This window comes from Manacus vitellinus, unplaced genomic scaffold (assembly GCF_001715985.3).
Source record: "Manacus vitellinus isolate BGI_N305 unplaced genomic scaffold, ASM171598v3 scaffold_46_pilon, whole genome shotgun sequence".
Taxonomy (NCBI): Eukaryota; Metazoa; Chordata; class Aves; order Passeriformes; family Pipridae; genus Manacus; species Manacus vitellinus.
Genome location: NW_021940578.1, coordinates 3,467,961 through 3,492,373, shown reverse-complemented (window position 1 = coordinate 3,492,373; position 24,413 = coordinate 3,467,961). Strand labels below are relative to the sequence as shown.

The 24,413-nt window shown below is 51.1% G+C and overlaps 1 protein-coding gene and 1 long non-coding RNA gene across 3 annotated transcripts in view; both read left to right on the top strand.

Annotated features, from left to right (window-relative positions):
- DISP3 (dispatched RND transporter family member 3) overlaps positions 1-3,164 on the top strand; it is a 34,396-nt gene extending 31,232 nt beyond the window's left edge. Inside the window, exons 21-22 of one of the 2 annotated variants that reach the window (XM_018079531.1) lie at positions 530-696; positions 1,703-3,164. In XM_018079531.1, the coding sequence (XP_017935020.1) occupies positions 530-696; positions 1,703-2,065 (530 nt within the window). In that variant the 3' untranslated portion in view covers positions 2,066-3,164. The remainder of the gene's footprint in view (positions 1-529; positions 697-1,702) is intronic. The other variant, XM_018079530.1, reaches the window with a different exon arrangement.
- Positions 3,165-7,917: 4,753 nt separating this feature from the next.
- Positions 7,918-24,413, top strand: part of LOC108640857 — a 53,556-nt gene continuing 37,060 nt past the window's right edge. The window contains exons 1-2 of the long non-coding RNA XR_001921551.2: positions 7,918-8,016; positions 11,417-11,550. This is a non-coding gene — a long non-coding RNA (uncharacterized LOC108640857). The remainder of the gene's footprint in view (positions 8,017-11,416; positions 11,551-24,413) is intronic.

Sequence of the window (24,413 nt, the reverse complement as noted above, 5' to 3'; positions counted from 1 at the left end):
GCAAATTTGTAAATAGTTCCCTCTCCGACTGGTGATTTGGCGACATTGTGGTCTAAGTGTGTTGCTAAACTTCTCAGTTTAAAAATCAAATCTATCATTTTGAAACCACTTACTCTCCCACACATGACTCACAAACAAACACCATTCTTGCCTTTAAAAAAGTAACAGTGTGTGTAACTCCAGCAAGCAAAACAAGGGGCTCACTTCCCTGTAGTGCCTGTGCACACACATGCCTGCCTGGGCTTGGATTCATTTAGCAAGAATTAGTCTAGATTGGCATCAGTCTGATTTATCTGGGTGCTCCACTAGCCCCAGCAGGTCTGATTGCCTTATGGAATGGTCCCTGTGGCAAGGGAAGGTGAGGGAAGTGTTTGCCTCTGTGGCAGGAGTGTGTGTGTACAGGACTCTGGCCGGCACGCAGACCTGCGGGATACAATCCCAAACTCCCTGGGGATTGACTGGTATCAGTGGGCCTGGCCAGCAGTCCTGGAGTCCTTGACATTTGCCTGACATCACCTTCTTCACACAGGGGTCGTCTGCTTGGTGGTGACCATCATGTACTGGTCTGGCTGGGAAATGGGAGCTGTGGAGGCCATTTCCCTCTCCATCCTCGTTGGCTCCTCTGTGGATTACTGTGTGCACTTGGTGGAGGGCTACCTGCTGGCAGGGGAGAACCTGCCACTGCACCAGGCAGAGGTGAGTTCTGCTCTTCCTAGAGCCTTGCCTTGGTTCCTCTCGTGCCCTCTGTGCCACTTGCCTGGGATGCAGGACCCACCACAGGCAAGGGGGGACATGACCCACCACCCTCACAGCGCCCTGAGGGTGTTTGCTGCTTGTCCAGCCGACTGCTCAGACTGTGAGATTGTGTGCCTGAGTACAGTAAACCCAGCTGAGGGTCCCTTTCCTGCTGACCACAGCTGTGCCCAAAGCAACCCCTTTTCATGTCCAAGTGAAGACAGTCTGTGCTGGAACAGACTCCTTCTATAACCTCTGCAAATTGCTTTGCTGTGCTGTGCTGGACCTCCAGCTTTTTTATGGCCTCCTTAACAGCTTTGTCTCTTTGGGAAGATGGAGACCACACAAAACCTTGGGATCCCTGATGCCAGGTCTGGTGCCTGCATGCAGCACCTGTGTCGTGCAGGCCCAGCAATCAGCCTGATGTGGTGCAAAGGAGGCACAAAATCCAACAGGCTTTGCTGGATTGTTGACAAACAACCCTGTGGCTGTTTGTCCAGTGGGCTCAGAGACTGAATGAACTGTCCAAGGTGTGCTTTGTCATGGACTGGGATTTCACGAGCTAAGCCACCTCTACAACTCTCTGACAGGATGGGGGAACCAGGCAGGGGTCGGGCTCTTCTCCCAGGGAACCAGCAGTAGGACAAGAGGGCACAGTCTTAAGCTGCACCAGGGGAGGTTTAGGTTGGACATTAAGAAGAAATTCTTTACAGAGAGAGTGATCTGACACTGGAATGGGCTGCCCAGGGAGGTGGTGGAGTCACCATCCCTGGAGGCGTTTAAGCAGAGCCTGGATGTGGCACTTGGTGTTGGTGCCGTGGTCGAGCTGACAAGGCGGTGTCGGGTCAAAGGTTGGACTCGATGCCCTCAGAGGTCTTTTCCAGCCTGGCTGATCCTGTGATTCAAAGCCCAAGCTGTGAGTGCAGCCCCGTGTTGCTGTGCCCTCACACCGCTCTCCCTCCCCCAGGACCCCCGGGCGTGCCGGCAGTGGAGGACCGTGGAGGCCGTGCGGCACGTGGGGGTGGCCATCGTGTCCAGCGCCGTCACCACCGTCATCGCCACCGTCCCGCTCTTCTTCTGCATCATCGCCCCCTTCGCCAAGTTCGGGAAGATCGTGGCCCTCAACACGGGGGTGTCCATCGTGTACACGCTGACTGTGAGCACGGCCCTGCTCAGCATCATGGGCCCCGGCACCTTCACCCGCAGCAGGACTTCCTGCCTCAAGGCCGTGCTGGGGGTGCTCCTGGCCGGCCTGCTGGGCCTCTGCGTCTGCCTCGCCCTGCTCAAGAGCGGGTTTAAGATCCCTCTCCCCAACGGGACAGCCCTGTAGAACCCAGGCCAGGAGCCTCTGTCCTCTTGCTCTCCCTTTCTTTTTTTCTTTTCTTTTTAAAGGATATTTTTTGTAAAGAAAACAAAAGAGGAAAAAAATCCCCTTTTTTTCCCAGAAGTTTTTCAACTCCAGATGCACTTTATTTTCTAATGAGTTTTGCTCTAAACTTGTATTTATTTTGGGTAGTGACGGATGGATGACGGACAGTGAGGGCTGCCCAGGGAATACCTCAGCCCGTGAGTAGGAGGGGAAGAGGTCTCCTTCTCTCAGTTTTCTTTCTGCTTTTCTTTTCTTTTTTTCTTATCTTGTTCTTTTAAATTTCTTTTTTTTTTTTTTTTAACCAACAGAGCTTTCTGGAACCGCAAAGCTAAAAGGGGAGAAGTTGGGAAGGCCATCTGATCCTTTAAAAAACACTTCCCTCTGTCTCTTCCCTCCCCTTGTCCAGGGTCAGCATTGCAACGATGGCTCTTGAGGTGATGTCCTACCCCCAACTCCAAGCCTGTGCCTCTCTACCTGAGCCTTCAAGAACAGCAGTGAGCTGTTGGAAAGGCCTGGAGAACAGCATTATCTGGTTCTTTACCTGTACTCAAGCCAGACCAGCAGTGAACTCACTGCACAGGAGCTCTCATGGGTGTCATTGTGGGATCCAAACTAGAGGTGCTGGGTGGCACCACCTTCTTTCATCATTCAGGGAGGGTGTTGGGACACATGGCTTTCCCCTTCTTTCTGAGGGGACAGAGCACCTTTTGCTGGAGTCTCTTGGGTCTGTGAACAGCCATCAAAAGCCTGCCCTCCCCTCCTTCCTCTCAGTAGTGAGGCCAAGGCAACATCAATGCCCAGTCCCTCCTGGTCACCTCACCAGTCACTGCCTCTGCCCTTCATGGTGGAGAGGAAACAGCCCTTTGGTCACTGCAGTCAGCTCTTACTCTGAGGACCAGGAAACCCCTGGGTTACCCAGGTGGAGCCCATACCTGGTGCCATGCACAGCATCCTCTGTGGCAGCTCAGAGACACCCTCCTGTGTGGGGACACGAGGGCAGAGGAGCTGCAGCTGCCGCCTGCTCCGAGCAGATGGTTTATATTAAAGTAAAATGAAATCGCAAACTGGTGCCATTAACAAGTACATTTTAAGCATCACTGGTTCTATCATATTTTAAAAATTGAAATAGCTAAGTGTGCATTGATATGCAGCACAGCTGGTCCTCAGCAGAAGGGAAGGGTCGGGCCCACAGGGAGATACATTAACCATTATCTGAGGGACGTGGCCAGGAAGGAGCCTGACTCCATTTCTTTGCAGATTCCATGTCCCTGGTGGCTTTGTGTTCTCTGTCTGGATCAAACCCCCTTTCTAAGATGGAAATTCCAGGAAGCCCATTTCCAGCCAAGTTTTGGGGCCTGTGCTGCCTGAGAGACCAGCAGCTGCTTCTGCTTGGCTCAGTGCATCCCTGCTCTGATCCCTGCTAATCTTACACCTTCACATCATGTCACCTCTGGGGAACTGGGTCAAATGCCTGTTTCTAAAGTAGGTTCCCCAAGGCGTCAGCTGGAGAGAGGAGTGACAGGACAGGACTTTTGTTGATTCCAGGGGGAAGCCAGAGATTGCCAGAGCAATCCTGCTGCAGGCAGTGAGGTTGGTGAGACCGTGAGCAGAGCAGACCTGGTTTCTCCTCACTATCCCATGGTGCAGCTGAGTCACCCCTTTCTGCAAAGTGTTAAGTGTTCCCTGGCACCTACCTCTGATCTGCACCAGCTCCTGCATAATGAACCCCGTGCCCATGAATAAATGGTTCTGGGAAGGATTTTCGACTGTGCTTAAGCTGTGCTGCTTTGATGGCTGCTGTGCACGGTCCAGCCCTTGACCTGCAAGCCATGCCTTTCCCTACATCTGGGCTCCAGGTTTAACTCCTGGTGGTGCCCTGAGCACTCCTGAGTGGCAGTGAGCAGAGAGGGCAGGGTGCTGATGATACACAGCCCCCTGGGACACGTGTGGCTGTGCAGGTGCTGCAGGGGAGAGCGAGGTAGCCCTGCTGCTGCTGCTGCGGATGCTCTGGCTGGTGGCCTGACCTGAACTTGGCAAAGACTTCAACCTCATTGGGGTGATTAAAGCTGCTGGATATTTCCAGGTCACCAGAGAAGAGAATAAGGTGCTGAGGGCACCCTTAAAGGAAGTTTCTCCTTCTATGAGCCTGAGGAAACTTGAAAGGCCTTTAGGACAAGGCATAGATGTGCTTTGAATCCTGCAAAGTTGAAAGCTCATTTCAGCCCCTGGTGTCCTACATTTATGCTCACTATAAAGAAGCTACATAAGCCCCCCACCTCCAGCAGGACTCTGGACACACCATGCTGAGAACATTCACTCAGCCACTCTTGGAAGGCAAAGATTAATTTCAAAGTAGTGGGAAACCTTTTATGTCTCCTGGGTCTGATCTGGCAGTGTCTGATCTGCAGACGAAAATAACAGAGTTCTTGGCACATGACAGGATCCATCCTGTTTTCTGGAGCAGGCAGGGAAAAGGACAAGCTCTGATTTTGCCTCCTCTTCTCTGGCCAGCCCAGCTCCCTCCATGCAGAAGGGCTGGCTGGCACTGGCAGGAGCAGGGCATCACCTTGCCCTTGACTGTTCAAGGTAATACTGGGAAAGCAATGGCTGGAATTACTCAGAAAGGAGCAGGAGACACCAAGATAAGTGCAGAGCTGCAAGCAGATGATTCACAAAGGCACACTGAGGAGACTGTGCCTCCCCAGCAAGGAAACTGAGGCAAGGAGAGGAAGAGGAGCTTACACCAGGTTGTAGCAGGATGGCAGAAAAGTCAGGAGATGATCTTAGGTGACATTTTTCGCTGCAAGGACTCATTGGATGTTGGTAGTGACTAAACACAGTCATGACACTTGTCTTAAGGTCTAACCAGTCATTTGCCCCATCACCACTTCCCTCTGCACACCTCTGTGGTCAGGGTGGCTGGTGCTTTCTCCACGTGCAGTGGAGTGAAAGAGGCTTAGAGGTGGGGCCCAGCCTCCCCCAAAACACTTACAACATCCAGATCTTCCCAAGCATCTGTGGAGATGATAAATCAGGAGCAGATGTATACATCCATTTCCACGTAGGCAGTGTCCTCCCTGTGATTACAAAATATCCATAAAATTATAGAGGTAAGAAAAGGGATGGCTTTATCTGAGCAAATGTGGAGGTGGGACTGACAGCCCTGCTGGGAATTGGTGCTCTGAGGCAGATGCTTGTAGCAATAAAAAACAAGGCCTCACCTGTTTGGTACTGTTCCAGGAGCAGATGCTCAGCCTAAATCGATTCCTCCCACATTTCTGCCTATCTTCTTCCTCTGATGACTCCTCTGTTTCCCAGACCATCTCTTGGGCCCCCTTGTCTTGCTGAGCAAGGATCAGTCTGCTCCGTGGTAGCAGCTCTTGCCTAAGGTGCTCACAGAGTCTGGACTGAAAGTGAATGGAGAAGTCTCAGGGAAAATTTCTCAGACAGAGGAAGCCAGGGAGTTGAACTGCTTCACACAAACCTGCCAGTTTTGATGTTTTTAAACAGTAGAACACATCAGACCAGCCCTACTTGGAAGAGAGTGCTCTGATTTTCCATTTCAAAACAATCTTGCTGCAATTAAAAGGAACCATAGGTGAGTTCTCAGTTAGAGCACATGGCAGGGGAATGTGCCTGTTAACTGCCCACTCCTTTATTTCTAGTAAATGGTGTTTTGAGGGTTAAGTTCTGAAAAGTTAATGTTTCAGGAGGGGGGTCAGTGCAGTCTCCTGCAGAACAGAGCAGGTCCTGTCCTGCCCAGGAGTTCTCTCCCCAGTGCTGAAGCTCTGATTCATGCACAGAGCTGGGGTGGCTGCTCTTTATCTTCAGTGGAGCTGCTGAGTGAGTTCAGGGCTCCTTGTGGCTGTGGACACTTGGGGAGAGAGTCCCTGCTCTCAACAGCCATGTCCACATCAGCTTTGGAGCAAGGTGGAACAGAGCTGCTGTGATGTGCAAAGATCAGTGTCAGAGGAAGGAACAGACCCAGGACTCCTCACTCTGTTTGTTTCTTTATGTTGTGGTGCCTCTTGAGGGTTTGGGCAACTGGGCCATCAGGTTTGGCCACAGAACTCAGCAATTGCCAAGGCTGCAGGTTCTGAAAGGGATCAGTGGCTGAGCTGGGCTGTGTTTCTCAATCCCTGCTGGACCTGAAACTGTGTCAGAGCAAAGGCAGCCTGAGAAATATCACGAAGGAGAAGGACACGTGGCATGTTTAGAGAGCTACTGGGACCACTGACACAGTAGTCTGGATGCAATGGTTCTCCAGAGACCCTGGCTTTGTCTCTGCTGGAGCAAACTGGGATGTTGCTTTATGTCACAGTGTCTAATTCTTTTAGCTTGTCCTCCACTGAATTTTCATACCAGAGCAGCCTGCCCTCCTGCAAGGTTACAAAAGGCCTTTTATTTAACCCCATGACACACATAAATCCTCCCACACTGTCCACTGTGCAGACTGATTTGCAGCCAGGGAAGACAAATTCACGGTCTCTTGGCTATTTCTTCTGAAATCACTGCTCACCCCAGATAGCACACAGGCCATAGTTCAGAGATTTTTCAAAGGCCTCTGCTAACTGCTCTGCCCTGGTTTAGCACCCAGGGTCCCAGAGCTAACAGGCTTTCAAGGCCTGTCTCCATCCTGAGGACAGAGTTGTTTGGCTTTCTCCTCTCCACTCCTCCTTTGGGCAGGGGAGGGAAGGGAGGGGGGGCAATGGCCAGGACCAGAGCAACAAGAGGATGAGCAGAAAGGTTTGCAGGGGCCAGCAGAACAAATGGGAGGGATAATGGTCCAAAATCCAAGGGGAGAAGAGGTGTGAGCACCCCGAGGACAGAGGGAGGGAGGGCACTGCCGTTTCACCACGTCGTGTGCAGACCTTAGTCCTCAGAGTGATGTAGCACAATTCCCGATGTACGCGTGTTCCTTTTGTAAGTCGTCTCCTACCCTCACTATTTTCAGTGTTCCTTGATTTTTGGAGACTGTTGTAAATAAAAGATTTTGACATTCTCACGTTTGGATCCCTCACTCGTCCCTGTGTCACTGTTCACGCAGTGACAGCCAGAGTGGCGCTGGCAGGATCTGTGCTGGGCGTGAGGAAGGCAGTGGGAAGGAGGCCACAGAACCAGTTCCCAACAGGCACAAGATTGGCTGCTCCTACTGCTGAAATCGAGCCTCTGGAAGCCAATTTATCACATCCAGAAGAGCTGGCAGTCTGGAAAAGGCAGCTCAGGATCCCTCACAGGTCTGCAAGAGGACTGGATCAAACAGGAGCGTTAGCCAAGGTTTGTGGAGCCTTTTTACTCCTCCACTCCATGCTGTGCTTCTTCCAGAGCATGAAGACTGTCCTGTGCCGACTCCAAGAGAAGGGGATTCACCTGCCTGCTCCTGCAGCACTGCAGCTTCTCAAAGCACATCGTGCCTGGCACAAACTTCTGGTCGTGGTTTCTCTCTGTGCTGCAGCACCAAAGGGCTGTCCTGCACCTCCCAGGACCCCTGCACCCCCTCGTTTGGATGTGCCCACAGGGCACCCAGGTACAACGCTGCTGGGAAGGACAGCACTGACAGCACAAACCTCCCTCGATTTCCAGCCCTCACTTCCTCAGTGAGGCCAAAGTTTCTGGTGAAACCTCTGTTAATAAATACCAGGAAGGCTCAGATCAGTACCCACAGGAAGGAGGAATGTGTTCCCTTTAATGAGAAGTTGGAGGTTGCCAGTAGGGGAGGGTTTATGCTCAACCTTGCCATTGGGAAATCACCAGGAAAGCCTGGAAGGGGGTTGGTTTTGGCTGTGAATTCACTCTTTGCCCCAAGAGCAGGTGTGACAGGCACTGCCTGGCACACGGGCAGGGAGCTGTGTGCAGGCTGTGGACCACAGAGGAGGCACAGGTTTCCCTTTGCAGGACTGAAGGACCACCTGGTGAGTGCCCAGGTCTGCCAAATGTGGGGATGGGGACCCAGGAAAGGGGTGGGACAGCTGCAGGCACAGGCAGAGATGGACAGTTTCCATGGCTCCTCAGAAAACGGCTGCTGGGCTGAGGAAGGGTTTGGGACAGGGGAAGGGGCTGGGAGGAGGGATCACACAGGGTGACAGCTGCTTGCTATTCATTTCAAGCTGGCAGAGGAGGGAAGGAACTGTGTTTCCATCTGCAGGAGCCTGTCCATGCAGGCTGCTGGCTCAGCCCCCGTGCTAATGCTGATGGTCCACACTCCAAAACCTGCTGCCTGCCACTTGGCAGAGCCCCATCTCTCCCCCCAGGTGAGCGAGTCTGGTGTGAAGTCTTTATCACACACAGCAAATTCCCCTTGGTCTTCTGTCAGCCCCTGGCACAGCGAGGTCTCCATTACCTCCACAGCAGCATTTGAGGGCTCTACCTGTGCTCCCCGTGCCCCTTCTCACACAGGCTCCTTCCCACCCCAAAACCAACCCCACTGCAGGTGGCTTAGCACAGAAACAGGGAGCTTTTTAAACCTGACTCAGCCACGCTGATAGGAAAAAAGAAAGAAAGAAAAAAGAATATTTTCAGTTTTTTATTTATTTTTACTCCTTGGTGTTTTTTCTCCCCCCTGCTGTGCTCGGTGCCTCCCCCTCTCTCTCAGACGGTGCCTATGAGGGCATTGCCCTGCATTGAGCTCGGCCCCTGGCTGGTTCCTGAGAGCCCCACAAGGCTCGTTATCCATTTCTGAGCAGCTCGGGAACAGCCTGCCCTATCTGACAGCTGACACAGGGGTCAGTCAAAGAGGATGACTCACCCTCTCGCCTTCCCCGGTAATTTGTCACCCCGCAGATGACACATCTTAGTGGCTCCTCCAGAGCTCTGGCAGCCCCGTGGGGAGCAGTGCCTCGGGGATGCTCTTTTTTTATCCTTGTTGGCTGTTTATTCAGTTATTATGTGCTCCCCAAACCCTGAGGATGGTGATGAGCCAGAGAGGCTGGGTGCCAGGCTCTCCTTTCTGTAAGCCAGGGCAGGAGCTCAAGTGAGCCCAAAACAGTGGGTACCTGGGAGGTTTGTGGCTCATGTTTTTTTGTGTGTTGACCCACAATGCCTATTTCTTGTTGCCTTTTTTTTTTTCCTCAAGTTAGAGCAAGTTTATTGACTGCAACAGGCAGGGACATGAAGCCTTGTAGCACCATGATGGGTGTTTTGACAGGGAGAAAAGCAGTGAAGGAGCCTGGATAGGAGTAAAGCCTGAAGTGGCTTGAGCTGGGGTGAGAGAAATTGCCAAAGACTTGGTTTCAACCCCAGATTTGAAGCAGAGAAGCCGCTTTGCTGGCTGGGGTTGTGTGTGCATCAGTCTGGATTAACCTGGCAGTGTAAATCCAGCCATGGCTGGGCTGGAAGGCAGCAGCTGGCACCAGCCTCTGGTGGTGGGACAGGGAGGAGGCTAAATTAAATTACAAACACATTTTTACTGCCTGCCTGAATCACAGCCTGCCTTAAACATGAAAGGTTCTGCTTGTGGAAAAGGAGGTTGTGAGGCAGCAGTGAGGGGTGACTTTGGGCAGGAAGGAGGTGTGGATAGCCAAGAGGGGGTAAGTCTGAGAGGAAGGGCTGTGGTGCTGCTTTGGGGAGCCCATGTGAGAGCATGTGGGCAGGGAGGACAAATCATATCCTCTTCCAGTGGAAGACGTGCCAGCCTCACAGTCCAAGGATGAGGGGGGGGGTGAGGACACCCAGTCACTGAAGGGCTCAGCTGAAAAGTGGCACTGAGAGCATTGGGGCTTGCCTGGGTTTGGCAGGAAGACAAGCAGCTTGTGCTCTGCGTTGGGCTCATCCTGTCCACAGGTGTGGGCACTGATGTCTCATTCACTGACACCAGGGAGCTCTGCAGCCTCCTTGGAGCGTGATGGGCATTGGGTGATTAGAACCTCCCATGTGAAATGAGGTGCTCTGAGATTATTTCTCTAACCAGGCTGAACCCCGGGAGTGGGGCAGGGCAAACTCAGGGTGAGCTTTTAAAACGGCTGTGCAGAGGTTGTTTGAGTGTGGAAAAAGTTTGCCTCGGCGTTGAGCACTGCCTGTCAGAACAGCTCCATGCTCAGGGCAGAGATGAGAGGTACGAGCTGCCCCTTGGTGGCATTCAAGAGCATGATGAGTTTGCAGCCGCCTGCCACGGCTGCTCTGCTTCGCTTGAAGGGGTTTGTGTTTGATGGATAAGGTAGTTTTGTCACGGGAGGCTGAGGAGTGATGGTTCATTGCCTTGAGTGTCACCTGGACCCGTGGTTGTTTCCTAAATGAGAGGCAGCCCAAGAAGTGCTGCCTGTGGGATTTTCTTTCCAGCTCTTTGTTTGGAGAGGGGGAAGCTTCTCACAAGAGAAACTCCTTAAGCTGCCAGACTGCTCAAGGGGAGGTAGGGGGAGATGTGCTGCTTGGGTCATATTTGCTGCTTTTACCTGTTCTGTCTTTAGACTCAGTCTATGTCCTCTGGCACAGAGACACAGCACTGCTTGCAGACAGCTGAAACAGTCTGGGGGGCTGGCTGAATTCTGGGAAAGCTAGACCAGCTTTTTATTTTGCTTTCAAATGCTACTGAGCTAGCTCTGCACAGTGCTCCTATGTATGCTCTTTGGGGGTCAACTGCTGCAGAGGCTGGTGGCTGATTTCTTAAGTTTGCTTTTTTTTTTTTTTTTAACCCTTGCAGTCTTCCTGAGGGTTTTAGTTTGTCAGAAGCATAGGTGTGAATAAGCAGACTTGCCCTCTGCCCCCATTGTCGTGTATCTCTCAAAGGAGCTGCTGTAAGGGAGCCAAAGGACAAACCCAGGCTGTTGTGAGTGCCTGGAATGACAGTGACGATAAACCAGGAGATGTCACGAGTGCTTTGTGTCTGTATGTCTTGAAGCTTTATTTTTCCTGATGTAAAAATGGAAGTGACATCTGTGTCTAATGTGTGAGGCTGTGACCTCAGTGAAATGTGCTGATGGATGCTGCTGGAAGGCTCCTGTGCATCATCCAGGGCTGCCCTTGCTGAGCTGGCTCTTGAGTAGCACCCTCGCCATGTCCCAGGGCTCTTGGCACTGGGAATATGGGAAGGCTGCTGTTTCCTTGGGGCCTGGATTTTACATGGGGAGAGAAATCACACTCTGAACTCCCCCAGTGCGTGTTTAGGCATCTGGTGTGGTGACAGATCTCACCTTCCAGTATGCAGTTACCATCTTCCAGCTGCTGCCAGAGGCTCAGGTTTGCTGGGCCTTTGCTGCTCTGGAGCTTTATGGCTGAGCAGCCTGGTGATAAACCTGAGAGAAGAGCATGCCTTAACCCTGGAAAGCACAAAGGCCAGGTCAGAGACCCCCAACTAAGCACTAATTTTGTCCTCCACAGGTTATCACCGTGTGCTACCAGAGAAGACCCCCAGTGCTCTCCAGAAGGCCTCTCTGTCTGCTCTCCTGGGGCCGTTTCTAATAAAGCCAACTACAGAAAAACAGATTCAGCTTCCTCCAGATGCATGGAGACAAGTAAGTTTTTCCTCCAGCACTGCTGCTCTGAGCCCATTCCTTCGAGCTGAGAAAGCTCCTTACCCAGCTGACTCATAACAAACCCTCCCTGCCCACTCACAGCTGGATTTTGGGGATGCTCTGTGCTGATGGCTGTGCTGTGGCAGCTCCCAGCAGGGTTAACTGGCTGCTGGGACAGCTCAGCAGGCAGAGCCACGCTCCCTGTGCTGTGTTTGAAGGGGGCCAGTGGCTGCAGCCATGGCCTGGAGCTGCTGCAAGAGCCTGGCTGGGGAAGGCGGATGGTGACCAGCCTCTCACCTCACGTGTGCTCGCAGCCTGTCCCATTTATTAGCAGTTAAAACTCCCTGTCTCTGCTCCAAACAGAGTGTTTACAGCATTGACATGAACAGCTGTCCCAGTCAGCCAGATCATAACAAATGGGAGCTCTGGCTGGAGTGTTATTTTGCTGCAAGGGGGCAATACATCTTATTACTAAACAATGAAGCTGGTGATGGATGGTGACGAGTCACTTTGCTGTCTTGCTTGATGATCACACTGAAAAATAAACATAGAACTGAGGCTGTTCACAGGGATCCAGGCAGGGCCTTGCACTGTACCTGGGAAGAGACAGCACTGAGGTTCTCTGGTGTCTTATCTGCAACAGCTTTCGCATCAGGCTATTGGTTCATGCTCCCTCCTCTCCGGGAGGGGTGTGGTGGCTGGGGGAGAAAATTTGAGGGGAGAGAGGGAAGGGTGGCTGGTCAAAAACATGGGGTGTAGCAAGAGCTAAAGACAACTGTTTTCTTCCCTGGAGCACTGCAGAGTTCTTGTCCTTGGTAACGTTGTCTCTTTATGAGGCAGTGTGGGTTGCCCGGTGCTGTTTGGATCCAGCCAGGAGGGCTGTGCTATTGTGGGAGCTTAGGGCTCGAAGCAGGGGGGGAGTGGGAACAAGGTACTGCAGAAGGCCATGGAGGAAAATGATGGTTTTGTGGGGATGAGGTCCCCTCCTGAGGGCCAGGCACGTCACCCTGCTGCTTCAGGTGACCTGCATGGAGGACTGTAAGCCACAGCCTCTCTGAGCAGAAAGCTGGAACAAATGAAATGCTCATTTAGTGCCAGCACAAAATTGGAGGAATTCTGTTTGACGGACAGAGGTGGGTGAGTCTGATCAGCCCCCTCTGGGTCCCTGCAGCTGCAGCAGCCAAGCTCAAGCCTGTGCAGGTACATTACCCACAACTGCAGGGACTCTGCTGGGCTCTTGGACCGGGCTCAGCAGGAGCTGCAGAGGGGGGAGAGCGGCTGGCTGAGGGTGGGGTGTGACTCACTGATCTCTGCATTACCTTCACCCACGCACCCTTCCCCGCTGCTTCCAAGAGCAGACAGCACAAGGACCTGGATTTTTCTTATCGGCTCTCCCCCGCCCTAAGGGTGTTTTCTTTTAAATGGGAGCTGTGAAATGATCAGAACAGGCAGTGCTGTGATTTCACTCCAGAATAAATACATTCGGAGCACAAGTGGGACAGGTAGAAGAGCCCCACGGGAAGCAGCATCTCCTCTGTTTGGGTGGTGGTGCAGGTGTGGCACAGCAGGGCTGACAGCAGTGAGGGCTGGGGCGGGTGTCTGAGTGGCACGGGCAGTGTTGGGAAACCAATTAAAGCTCATTTAAACTATTAGCATATCAGCAGGCAGGAATTCTTCCGACTGGATTGGTTTCACTAGGGGATTGGGGAATAGGGCCAGCGTTCATCTGGCAGCTCTTCTTTCAACACGCTCGTATTCATCACCTGCCCTGCCCGGGCACGGCTGGATCTGCTGGAGGAGAGCAGCAGAGGGGCTTGGTGTATCCCTGAGGAAGGGCATTCCCAGCATTTCACTGTGCAGCAGGAGCCGTGCAGGGACGAGCTCTCGGTTGGGAGCCCTGAAAACAAACAACAAAGCACCTCTGTTTTGGTCTGTGTGTTTGTCGAGTAGATGAAGGACGGGGAAGCTTTTTAAAAAATCCCAGTCCTCTTTTTCCCAACACATTCTCCGGGGTATATATTTATATTTAGTATCTACTTAGCGGAGGGGAGGGGAGGGCTGTCTGGGAACGGGGTTTGCTGAGAGAGGATGGGTTTGTAATCCAGACAGACTCAAAGACTAACTTAAATAGAGCACTAATGGAAGAGGGAAAGCTTTGAGACTGCAGCTTTCTATTTTGGCAAAAAAAAAATAGGAGCTGTCTGTGAGTGCTGGCTGCTGCTGGAGTGCAGGGGGGCTGGTCCCTGCATGGAGCTTTCATTTCTGTGCACACAGGAGCTCTTGAGGGCATTTGTGCTGGTTGGGGGGATTTGGGGGTCAAGTCCTAAAGAGGTCAGGAAGAGAGTGAGTGGGGCTGGCTTACCCCACATGTGTGTGCACCGTGCTGGAACGAGCAGTGATGCTGCCAGCTTTGGGGCTCCCTTGCCTTTCTCCAGACACAGCTGAAAGCAGCCTGGCCTGGTGGCCTGCAAGCCACCGCTGGACACATCTGGGAAAGACCCTGTGGCTTTGTCTTTCTTCCCAGGTGGAAACTGGGGCTCTGAAGCACTGCTGAGCAGTGCCTCTCCCTGCTGCCTGACTGTCTTCCTGCTGGCTCTGCTGAGCTCCCATTACCTCGCTCCTGTAACTGTATTTTCCCTTAAAATCGTACTGAAATTGGAAAACCCAGGGCTGAAAGATTTGCTGGACATCAGACTGCAGCTGAAATCATTATGCTCCCTTCTTTTGTTCTTGTCAAGGTCACTGTGCATCTGGAGATTTTATTTCTGACTGCTCAGTAAAGATGAGTGCTGGGACCAAGCAATTCCTGTGCAGTGGATCCATGCCCAGGGACTGTCTGGGACCAAGCTGTGGGTTCCTCGGGTGTATTTGCTCTTTGGGTCAGTCAAACCTCTGATTTCTTTGCACTGGTTATTTTTGTGGGTAAATATCAATATTTGAAAATTACAGCCCTGTTGCCTGGTTACCATGGGGTAGAGAAATCACATGGACTTGATTTCTGTGGGTGGCTGTGGATGGTGTGTGAGCAGTGCCCAAGCAGCTGTCTGGGGTAGGAGGGAAATTCAGGACCTGGAGAATGGCATGGGACATGAAGGATGCAGATCCAACTGGAGTCAGAGATTGAAACAGGAGTTAAGTGATGAGATACTTAACTTTTGTGGAGCTGGGTACATGGAATAACAAGAAAATAATCTGAAGAAGGTCTCTGCCCTCCTGCACTAGGAATAGGTAGGAAAAGTTAGTCTCCAATACCACCATATCAGCAAGGAAATCACACTGTGGTCCCTGGACACAGGCTCTGACAACCATTTCCTGCAAATGCTTTGGCCAGCGAGTCAGTCACTCAAATATTTGCTGAGAGGTGGGTTCCCAGCTCAGCCTGTGCCTGGCTGAGCCCTTGCCAAGGAGGCACGAGGATGATGGGAGAGGTGACCTGGGCTGCTGTTGGTTTCTGCACTCGGAGGAATTTTGCTTCTGAAAAATGCAAATGTGGTTGGAACCAATTTTGTTCACGAACGTGAACAGACACTCAAAGGACCTTTTTTTCAATCTCCCTATGACTTCTCCTTCTCTAATTGCTAGGATGAATGCATAAACCCTTATACTGAAGTGCTCACAAGAGCTGGTTTACTCATTTTACTCTATTTCTTGGCATAAAAGTTGTCTTATTAAGCAGGTTTTAATGTTTGCTCACCAAGAGACATGGATTATAAAGCTTTAGGAATAACTTGCATCTGGAAAAGCCAATTAATAAAACAAAAATTCTGATGTCATTTTCTCATAAATTAACAATTTATAGGTAATTTACAGTGCTCATGTCATTAGGCAAATGGACTTTAAATTGATTTCAAATTAGTGGGTTAATGATTTCCCACAGGTGCCATTCCAAGGGGCAGCACTTGCAGGGTGTGTGTTCGGTGAAGGGGTAGGTGTGCAGGAGTAATTGAGGCAGTAATTGGAGTGGTGATCACATTCACGTGCAGTATTGATCTGCAGAAAATGTGCTGACTGTCTCCATCACTGTGGCAAAGAGGGGGCAGGAAAGGACTCTGGGAAAGACTGCAGTCTTTGCATATTCCTCCTCTCATGACTTCCTTTTGGTACATGTTTAACTCCAGGTGGAACGCTGAGGAAGCCGATTGATTTGGTCTTGTTAAATAACCTCGGAGTTCATAGTGCTGGAAAAAGATATTCAGCCTAGCTCTAATTATAGTTGTAAGGGAGCAATATGTCCCCAGATTGATTAAAATTGGGGTGATGATTGCGTGGAACCCGAGCCCAGCCCGAGGAGGAGGTGCAGTGCTCCTGTCACTGCTGCACCGAGCAGGCTCTGTGCTGCAAGCCCAGCCCAGGAGCCAGAATCCAGCCTGGCCACCACTCTGGTGTCAGCTTCGTCTCTGTGGGACTTTTTTACTCCTTGTTTTTGTTTTTCTGTCATTTCATCGTGCCTGCAAAGGCTGTGAGTACTTTAAGGGACAGCCCGACCCGGCTCGTGTGTGTTGGCACAGGGAGCAAAGGTTGGAGCCCTGAGGTACCAGCAGAAGGTCAGGGATTGACAGCCCACCTTGGGCAGTGCTTGGTTGCCAGGAGGTCCAGACTGGAGTCATATTGGAGCAACTCCACTGGCTTGGGTAGCATTTCTGGAGGCTTGTGCTGGCATTAATAATTTGATTACCTGGGCTTTTTGTGTCGCTTCACCCAAATGCATGAGGCATAAGAAATGGTAATGAGCTCCCCCAGGGATGAGGAGCTATCATCCCTACCCCACCTGAGTACCTGGGGTGAGGAGGGAGGGAGAGGTGCCCACCTGAGGCCAGGAGAGGGAAGAAGGGGCTTCCCTCCCATGGCTGGGGTGCAGCTTTCCACAAGCCCCACGTCGTGCAGGTTTGGAGGCTGTGGAGGCAGGAGGGTGCTGTGCAGAGAACACCATCCAAACTGGCACCACCCTGAGCAGTGCCCTGGGCATTGTCAGTCAGTGCCACAGCTGGGCAGGCAGGGAGCTGGGCAGGATTATGCTCTGAGCACAAGGGGCAGTGACTCGTGAATGGGAGGGCCATGGAGATGGATTTTGTTGGCAGTGCATGTTTGTGGAGCGCAGTCTCCCTGTGGCTGGCTGTTTACACAAACTCGAGTGCCTTCCCAGCTTTGTACTGCAAAAAATGAAATTCCTCCTGCATTAAAAATTTATGTTGGGCAAAAAGATCAGAGTGTGGAAGCTTGGTGAGAATATTCCCCCTCCCTGCACCACACATACCTCATTTAGGGGTAGCTTTCCTGTGAATGCCAGCTGATGACTCAAATCATGCAAGCTAAGGTTATAATTACCTTCCATCAAGGCTCTTTAGGAAGTGGAAATGTGCCCTTAAATATTGGGTGATCCCTATCAAGATGAAATTTATACCAACCGAGAAGTTATTACATCCCTTAGCATCACCTGTGCTTCCAGAGGTGTTGAAAAGAACCCAGAGAGAGATTTATGAGAAAGCATCTTTCTACAATATGTTATTTTGGATTCAAGGACACTGAAATTATGTCGTTTATTGCACAGAGCTACTTGTGTCAGTACACAATTCAGCTCATAATTATAGCCTTTCATCTTATTAGCATATGGAAGAGTTTATATAAGTTTTATCCAAACATTTTTTAATTCATTAGGTGTTCTCCTTCTATCTGCTGTGCCCTGGGGCTGAGAAACACTCTGCACTTGTTTTTTATGGAAATTAGACCTTAAAGATGCACATAAATCTGTAGACATGCTTCTACCATTTAAAAATGATGCCTTAAGATGCATACAATGAAGGGAATAAGGATTTAAATCCCCAGCCCTGTAGAATACACTTTATTTTGTATATATTTTGCAGGGAAGCAGGTACAGCAGCACATCTTGAGAGGAGTTTGGGAAGACAAGGGGGAATGAGGGGTGGGAAAAGGGAAGTGGGCTGATGGTGATAGTGGGGGTGAGCAGCAGCTTGAGGTAAAGACTGAAAACTGGGCAGGGATGGGATGGTGGCAAAAGAGGACCAGGCTGGCAAGACTCTGGGGTGAGGTTTTTTTTGGTATCACAGCATATGTGGTTTTCCTGATATTGCCACCACAGAGTGCTGTGTGTTCTGCATGGGGCAGGAGGGGTGCAGGACTCAGCACAGGCTTGGTGCTGCTGCTGGAGGAGCCTGTCACAAGCCAGGAGCAGTGGTGATGCCCTCGAGGTGTGGAGGGAGCCCCGACCCTCCTTGCAGTTGGTGCCAACTGTCTCTGGTGGTGCCTTGTGACTCCAGGTTTTCTGTGCCCAGACAGGGCTCAGCCTCTCCTGTACAAAATCCCTTTTTCCCCATCAAATCCCATGCTGTTTATGTGATTCTTGCCTTTGGCTGCACACTCTCAGTCTGGAGGAGCCATGACCTGAAGGGACCATCTGTTTCTGTGGGTGCAGCCTGCTGACAGGGGCTGGGAACAAGGGCTCCAGCTCCATATCCTGCTGTTCCATGTGCCTCCTTGCTTGGTACTTGGAAGGAAAGAAAAAAAACCCAACCCCAAAAAAGCTGTGGTGGAACCAGCCTGATAACTCCTCCCTGCAGATGGAGGCTGGGAATTGTGACTTGTTTCCTCCCTGCACTGGAAACTCTTCCCTCAGTCACAGGAGGGACCTGGCAGGCAGCACTTGGGGGTGATGGACCTGGGAGCACCTGGCTTCAGGAGGGCTGATAACAGGCTGTTTCTAGGGGTCAGAACTCCAGTCATCACCTTCAGAGTCTCACAGAAAGGCTTTGGGTCTAGACCCACAAAAGCACTGAGGAACCCCAAGAGGAGTTTGATGCTTTAGCTGGGGACAGGCTGTGAATGAAAGCCCCTGGCCCGAGGTGTTATCTGTAAGGATCTGTCACTTGCTCAGTGAGAGTGGGAGATAAAACCTCTGATTAATGCCTCCAGGGAGTTCCTGCAATATTGTTTTGCAAGAAATTGTCATTTAACATTAAGGTAAATACCTTGCAGCAGTAAACTAGGAAGCCTTTTCCCTCCCATCCTTTTGCAAATAGCCTCTTGGCTTGCCAAGCTCTCCAGCCAAAAAGTTAAAACTGCCTCTTTGACCTGCCAGTGCTGCAGCCAACCTGCTGGAACCCCTGAGCAGTGTGTGGTCACCTCACCAGGTGGGGTCCTGGGCAGAGCAGCTCCCTGCTGGAATGGCTGGGAGTGGGGAATGGCTGAGAATGGCTGAAATGGGGGAGAGAGGGGGAAATGGAAAGTAAACTTGGCACTTATGCCTGGTTTGCCCCTTGTAGGAGGAGGAAGATGCTGGTTAGTTGGTGCTGAGTGGCTGGGTATGTAAATGAGTTCACTTCCAGTAGAGATCTTGGCTATATTAAAAATCCAGGCTCATATCTTAATACCTGTGTTTCCCCTGGAGAAGTTTCCCCCCTAAGCTTCTAAGGTAATAATTCCTTAGCAGACTCTGGTGACTTTTACTTAAGAAAGGATGGGGGAGACCCCACTCCTAATGTCTTTCCTTTGTGTCTGAATTATGTGAAGTCTTTTAATTACTACTGCCTCTGGAAAGTTTAGCTTCTAGCTTTCCTTGGTCCTTTTTGCCTCATCTGCTTCTTGCTGATGTAACCAAGGTGATGGGGTAGCCAGAACCTGCAACCCAATCCTTCCCACCACTCTGTGTGGTGGAAATCAGATGGTTTTGGGGTGGTCAGTGCATCACTGCAGGTGTGCCCCGTGCCCCTGTGAAGGTGGTGGCAGTTTCAACAGCATCTCCCTTTTCCAGCAATCCCCAGAAAGCCACAGTGTGCCTTGTTCTGGCTCCTTCACAGCAGTGCAAACAATTACCACTGCGTGAAAGCCACGGCTGCCCGTGCTCTAACAGCATTGCAAATTACACTCATAAATTCAGAGTGCAGCTAATTGTTGTTTTATGGAGTAGATGTTCTTCAGGAAAAAAAAAAAATTAATCTGTAAACACTCTGATGCCCTGCTGAGCAGAGGGCTATTTATCTTGGGTGAGGAATGGCCTTCCAAAGGGATGTAAGGTGGATCACAGGCTTTTCAAGGGCAGTCATGTTTCCCTGGTGTGGTTCTGGGCAAGGGTGATCTGCAAGAGGTTTTTTTTTTTTAATGTGGGGATTCACCTGCTGCTGGAGTGATGTGCCTTGTGATTATGGTATTATTGCTGCTTCTGGCCTGGCTGAGATCAGGGCTCCCCTGTGCCACCCACTGCCCTTGGGAAGGGGAGGGATGCAGTTGGTTTGAAGGATTACACTCCAAGTGGATGTGACTGGCAGGGGACAGAGGCATCGACCTCACTGTGCAGGGGAAGGGAGATGCTGGGCAGGCTCTGTTTGTTTGCCAAGGTACTGTTGTGTGGTATTTGTCACCATAAGGAGGTGCCATGAGAAGGCTTCTGCCCTTCATCTATCTTAAACCTGTCCTGAGGATTGATGGGAGAGCCAGGAATGAGCTGCTCTGGAGACTTGGCCCAGAGCCCTGACCTGGAGTGGCCTCATCCTGCACCTGGGGAAATCAGTGGTGAAGGAGCCCCCTGTTTGCCTGGGAGCCAGCCACGCTTCCACCACTGGAATGACCCTGCTTAGGTTTCAGCTCCCCACCTTCAGACCTTGGCACTGGTAGATGAGCCAAAACCTGCCAGTTCTTGTGGTGACAGACCCACCCTCAGGCAGTGCCCCCTGTCCTGCCAGTACCACGCTCTGTGTGCAAATGTAGCCCTTTAAAAGGCCACTTTGCTGCCTTAAGTGCTATAATTTTCCTGAGTCTTCCTCTCTATTCCTAATTGGATCTTCTATACTCAATTTTCTTCATCTGTGGAAATGTTATAAGGGTGAGGTTTCAGCGCTTTCTCTTACAGTAGTTTATTTTACTTTAATTCTGGTCTCAGTGTGCAGTGACTTGGCAGGATATGTGACTTGCCAGGAGGCAGAGAGTGGGAGGCTTTATAAATAAAACCCCTACATCTGTTCCATCCCTCTTCACAACCTGGGGCTGATCTTTGTTGCACCAGGGCAAACCTGGAAGCTTTTCACTAAAATTTAGGGTGGCACCAGCATGGTGGGGGTGTAACAGAGATGAGAATCTGAGTGTGTGTGAATTTTCAAGGCTGTGGCTTTCAGTGCTCTAAAGACCTAATGTATATGTATTTTAATAACTGTAACCTTCACAGCAAATGCAGTTTCTGCTGAATGGGCAGAATGTAAACCTGCAGTATAATAGCTGGAAAGGCTGTTTGTGGTAGATCTTGATAGGCTGTTTGGACTGAGCTTTGCCTTGCTCCAGGAGGCTCTAGTGAGACCTGGGAAGGGAATGATGTGCTAATTGAGAATTCAACAAATAACAGCTTTTAAAAGGTTCTTGTTTGGTAGAGTAAGACACCTCTAAAAACACACTTTTACTGCTTAGAAGCTGAGTGGACTGTAATTACAGGCAATAACAATGCACTGAGCTTTGCAAATGCTCTGTATAATCAAAATGCTTTTCTCCCTTCCTTGTAGTGCTGAGGTGAAGCAGGCAAGGACAGGGAAGTTTCCCCTTTCAGTGCACAGAGAGGGAGCTGTGCTGTCTCTTGTCGAGGTCCAGCTCCAGAAAAGGACTTGGATGCTGTGAAGAGCTTTGGGGGGTAACAGCCAAGACTGGCCTACAACGAGTGCTACAGTGAATGGTGGTGGACAACCAGTCTGAGACCCCAAGTGGGAATCAGACCCTCAAACCCACAACCTGCTTTGTGGGGCTCTGTGTGGCCTGGGGGGCTCAGGCTGTAACACTGCTCCTTTAAAGGGGAAGAGCTTTGTAGCCTGTGGGAAGGGAGCAAAAGCATTTGCAATGCAAGGGTTTGAGCCAGGCTTCCATGTGAACAATGTGCCTTTTCCCTTCTGTGGTGTGGAGGCTTGTCTGGAGTGTCCCCTTGGCTGACAGCCCTGGAAGAGCTGTGGTGACCTCTCCTAGGAGGGGACAGGGAAGGTCTTCCTGGGAGCTGTAGTGGTGTCTCACTGCTGCTGCTGGAGGAGCAGGGGCCGAGAGGGGTGACAACAATTGTGGAGCACAGGAGTGTTTTCAGAGTGTGGGCTTGGCTCTTGGCTGTGCTGCTGGAGGACCTGGGGCCTGACCTGCTCTCCGAGGAGCTGATCTAGAGCTCCTCATCTCTGCTGCTGAATCCAGGGTTGCTCTGACACGGGGTGAAGGAGGCAAAGGCTTCAATCTGCTGTGGTTGCCAGGCTGGAGCATTTGTGCATGTTAACTGTGAAAACTGTGGTGCTGGCTCTTGGCTATTGGTCAGAGCGACCTGAAGGGGGAAAAAATCATCTGCTCCAATGCCAGCCATTGTTTAAAGGAGTCAGTTTTTGCTCCTGCTCTGAAGGTGAGCTTACTCTAAATGCTGAGTGTCACAGTGAACACGCTCAGCTAAGTTTGTGTGTGGCCCCTCTTCCTGCTGTACTGGAGCCCCTCAGACCTCCCCTGCTAACCCTAACCCTAACCCTGCAGCTGAAATGTCTCAGCTGTAACCTATTTTGCTTTCCTGGCAGAAGTTTTCTAGTATAGCACAAGGCTTTGCAAGGAGTGTGTGGGTGAATGTGAGAAAAGCCAGCAAGGTGTTCAAATTCAAGTAGGTCAGAAGTGGGAAAGAGAATTTCACAGGAAACACTGAGACATGTATTTTAAGAGAATTTGTTCCAAACGGAAGCCAAATCACCTTTTATTTTCTTTGAAACTCAGGTTTTTCTGGAACTGAAATAAATCCCTTCCACCTTGCAAATAATCACTCAAACCTTCAATTAAATCAAAACCTTTATCTTCAGTGGGTTGGGTGGGAGCTGTTCCAAACCCGTGCGGTTCAAGCTCACTTCTAAATAGCGACTCACGTGATCGCTCAGCAGAGCATTCGAAAAGTTACTCGCGTTTAATTTGCATTTCAGCCCCGCTGCCCTCAGCAGCTAAGAAGGAATGCAAGTCAATCATTTCAGGAACGAGTGCCGTGCTGTGTCCTTGGTAATGGTGCAGCCAGCCTGGCATTCATCCCCAGTGCCACGCTGCTTCCAAACACACGGCACGTGGCCCGGGTGCTTTCTGAGCCAGCCCAATGTACAAACCCCTCGGCGAAGTTTATCTGCGGGAACAAAAGGCTCTTTTTCCATCCACTGTCACTGCAGCTGCTGCGTGGGAGTGTTACAGTGGTGCGGGGAGAGGGAGGGAGGGAGGGAGGGGGAATGTGCTTCTCTGTGATCGCGGGATTGAATTCTTCCTGTGTGTTTATGTAGCAAGTGTCATTTTCTTTGCACAAAAGGGAAGGTTCAAGAAATAAGAGGTTTAACTGAAGTCATCAATACAAAAGAAATGCCTCGGGTGGTACCACTGTAAACAAATTAGGCTGGATGTCTGTCTAAACAACCCATAGCTCGCAGGTAAGTAAATAAAACTCGCTGAGGATGTGACATTTCTTCAAGGGGAGCTGAACGTTTTGATTTACCTTCACTAAGGAGCAGAACGTGCTTGCCCCAGCCCTGAACTTTCCCGGCTCCAGCCTGTTCATGTGAGCACAGAGCTCACTGGTTCCTGGGAAAAGGGACTTGGCTGGAGCTGGCTGGTGATGGGGCTGCTGTTCAAGTTGCTGCAGAGCTGGTTCTGCTTCTGCCCGGCTCCTTCCACCCGTGTGCACCCTTCCTGGGGCCTCCCAGGTTCTGGCAAGTTCCCGGGGATGCTGTGGCACTGCAGGCAGTTTGCAGTGCAGGGGTGTGTCGCCTCTGTCCGGTCTGTCTGCGGAGGGGAGCAGCTGTGGGTGATGCTGAACATCAGCACAGGGGTGTGATGTGCCCAGCAGGGCGGTGGGAGTGAGGCACAGGCAGGCACAGGAGGTGGAGAGCTGCAAACCATGTGCTGGGAACCCCGGACTGGATTCCTCCTTGGCAGCACTCTGGTCACCTTGTGGAAGAAGCTTTTGGCTGAGTATCTGGGAATGCAGACGTGAACAGGATTGTCAGGGCACTGTCTGCCCCCTCCACGGAGCAGGGCTTGGCAAGTGCAGGGAAAACACCAAGAGCCTCCTTGACATTTCCTTGTCGCCCCTTCTCAGCCACCCAAGCTGCTGGTTTATGGCTGTGAGCAGCAGGAAACACGGGAACTATTTCTCCTTTGACATTTAAATTACAGGCAACATTTCCAATTAAATTTCCCCCCTTTTTACTAGATGTTGGTTCAGATATATTAGCCTCTTTATTTTATTAGGGTTATTATCTGTTGTGGAGGCTGCAAGCGGTGCAGAATTTGCTGACATTTTTGCAGAAAGACTTTGGAAGGCATTGTCTGCTCTTAACCTTTGGGAATGTGTGGGGCTCTGCTGCTGGGCATTTGCCAAAGCCGTGGCTGTCTTAAAATCTCTACAAAGGATCTGCAACTCCAGCAAATCCAGCACTGCTGAGAGTCCCAGGGCATCTCTAACTACCTACCCTTTGCCTGCAGCCTGTAGGTTCTCTGCCCAGGTAGAAGGTGGTGTGGCCTTTGAGAAGGATGCACAGGGAGAACCCAGACTCGCCCCTGGAATTGTCTCCCTGAAAGGCACAGAGCTGAGCCCGGATATTTCCTGGTGCTTTAGCTCCTCATGTGTTACGTTCTGCTGGCCAGATAAAGGTTTCCTTGTCGTGAGGAGAGATGTTCTTTGCCAGGGCTCTTAATCTCTGAGGTTGGGCAGATAAACCCACAGGCCTGGAAAGGCAGGAGAGGAGGAGGATGTGGCTGGTCAGGCAGGGGGAAGGAGGCAGAAGAAAGAGCAGTGGGAGGGAAGTGGGGAGGGAGAGAGGTTAGGAGAGGGTAAGTCATGTCACATTTTTTGTTTGTGTTACTTGTCCTGTTCTCCCAAGCTGTTG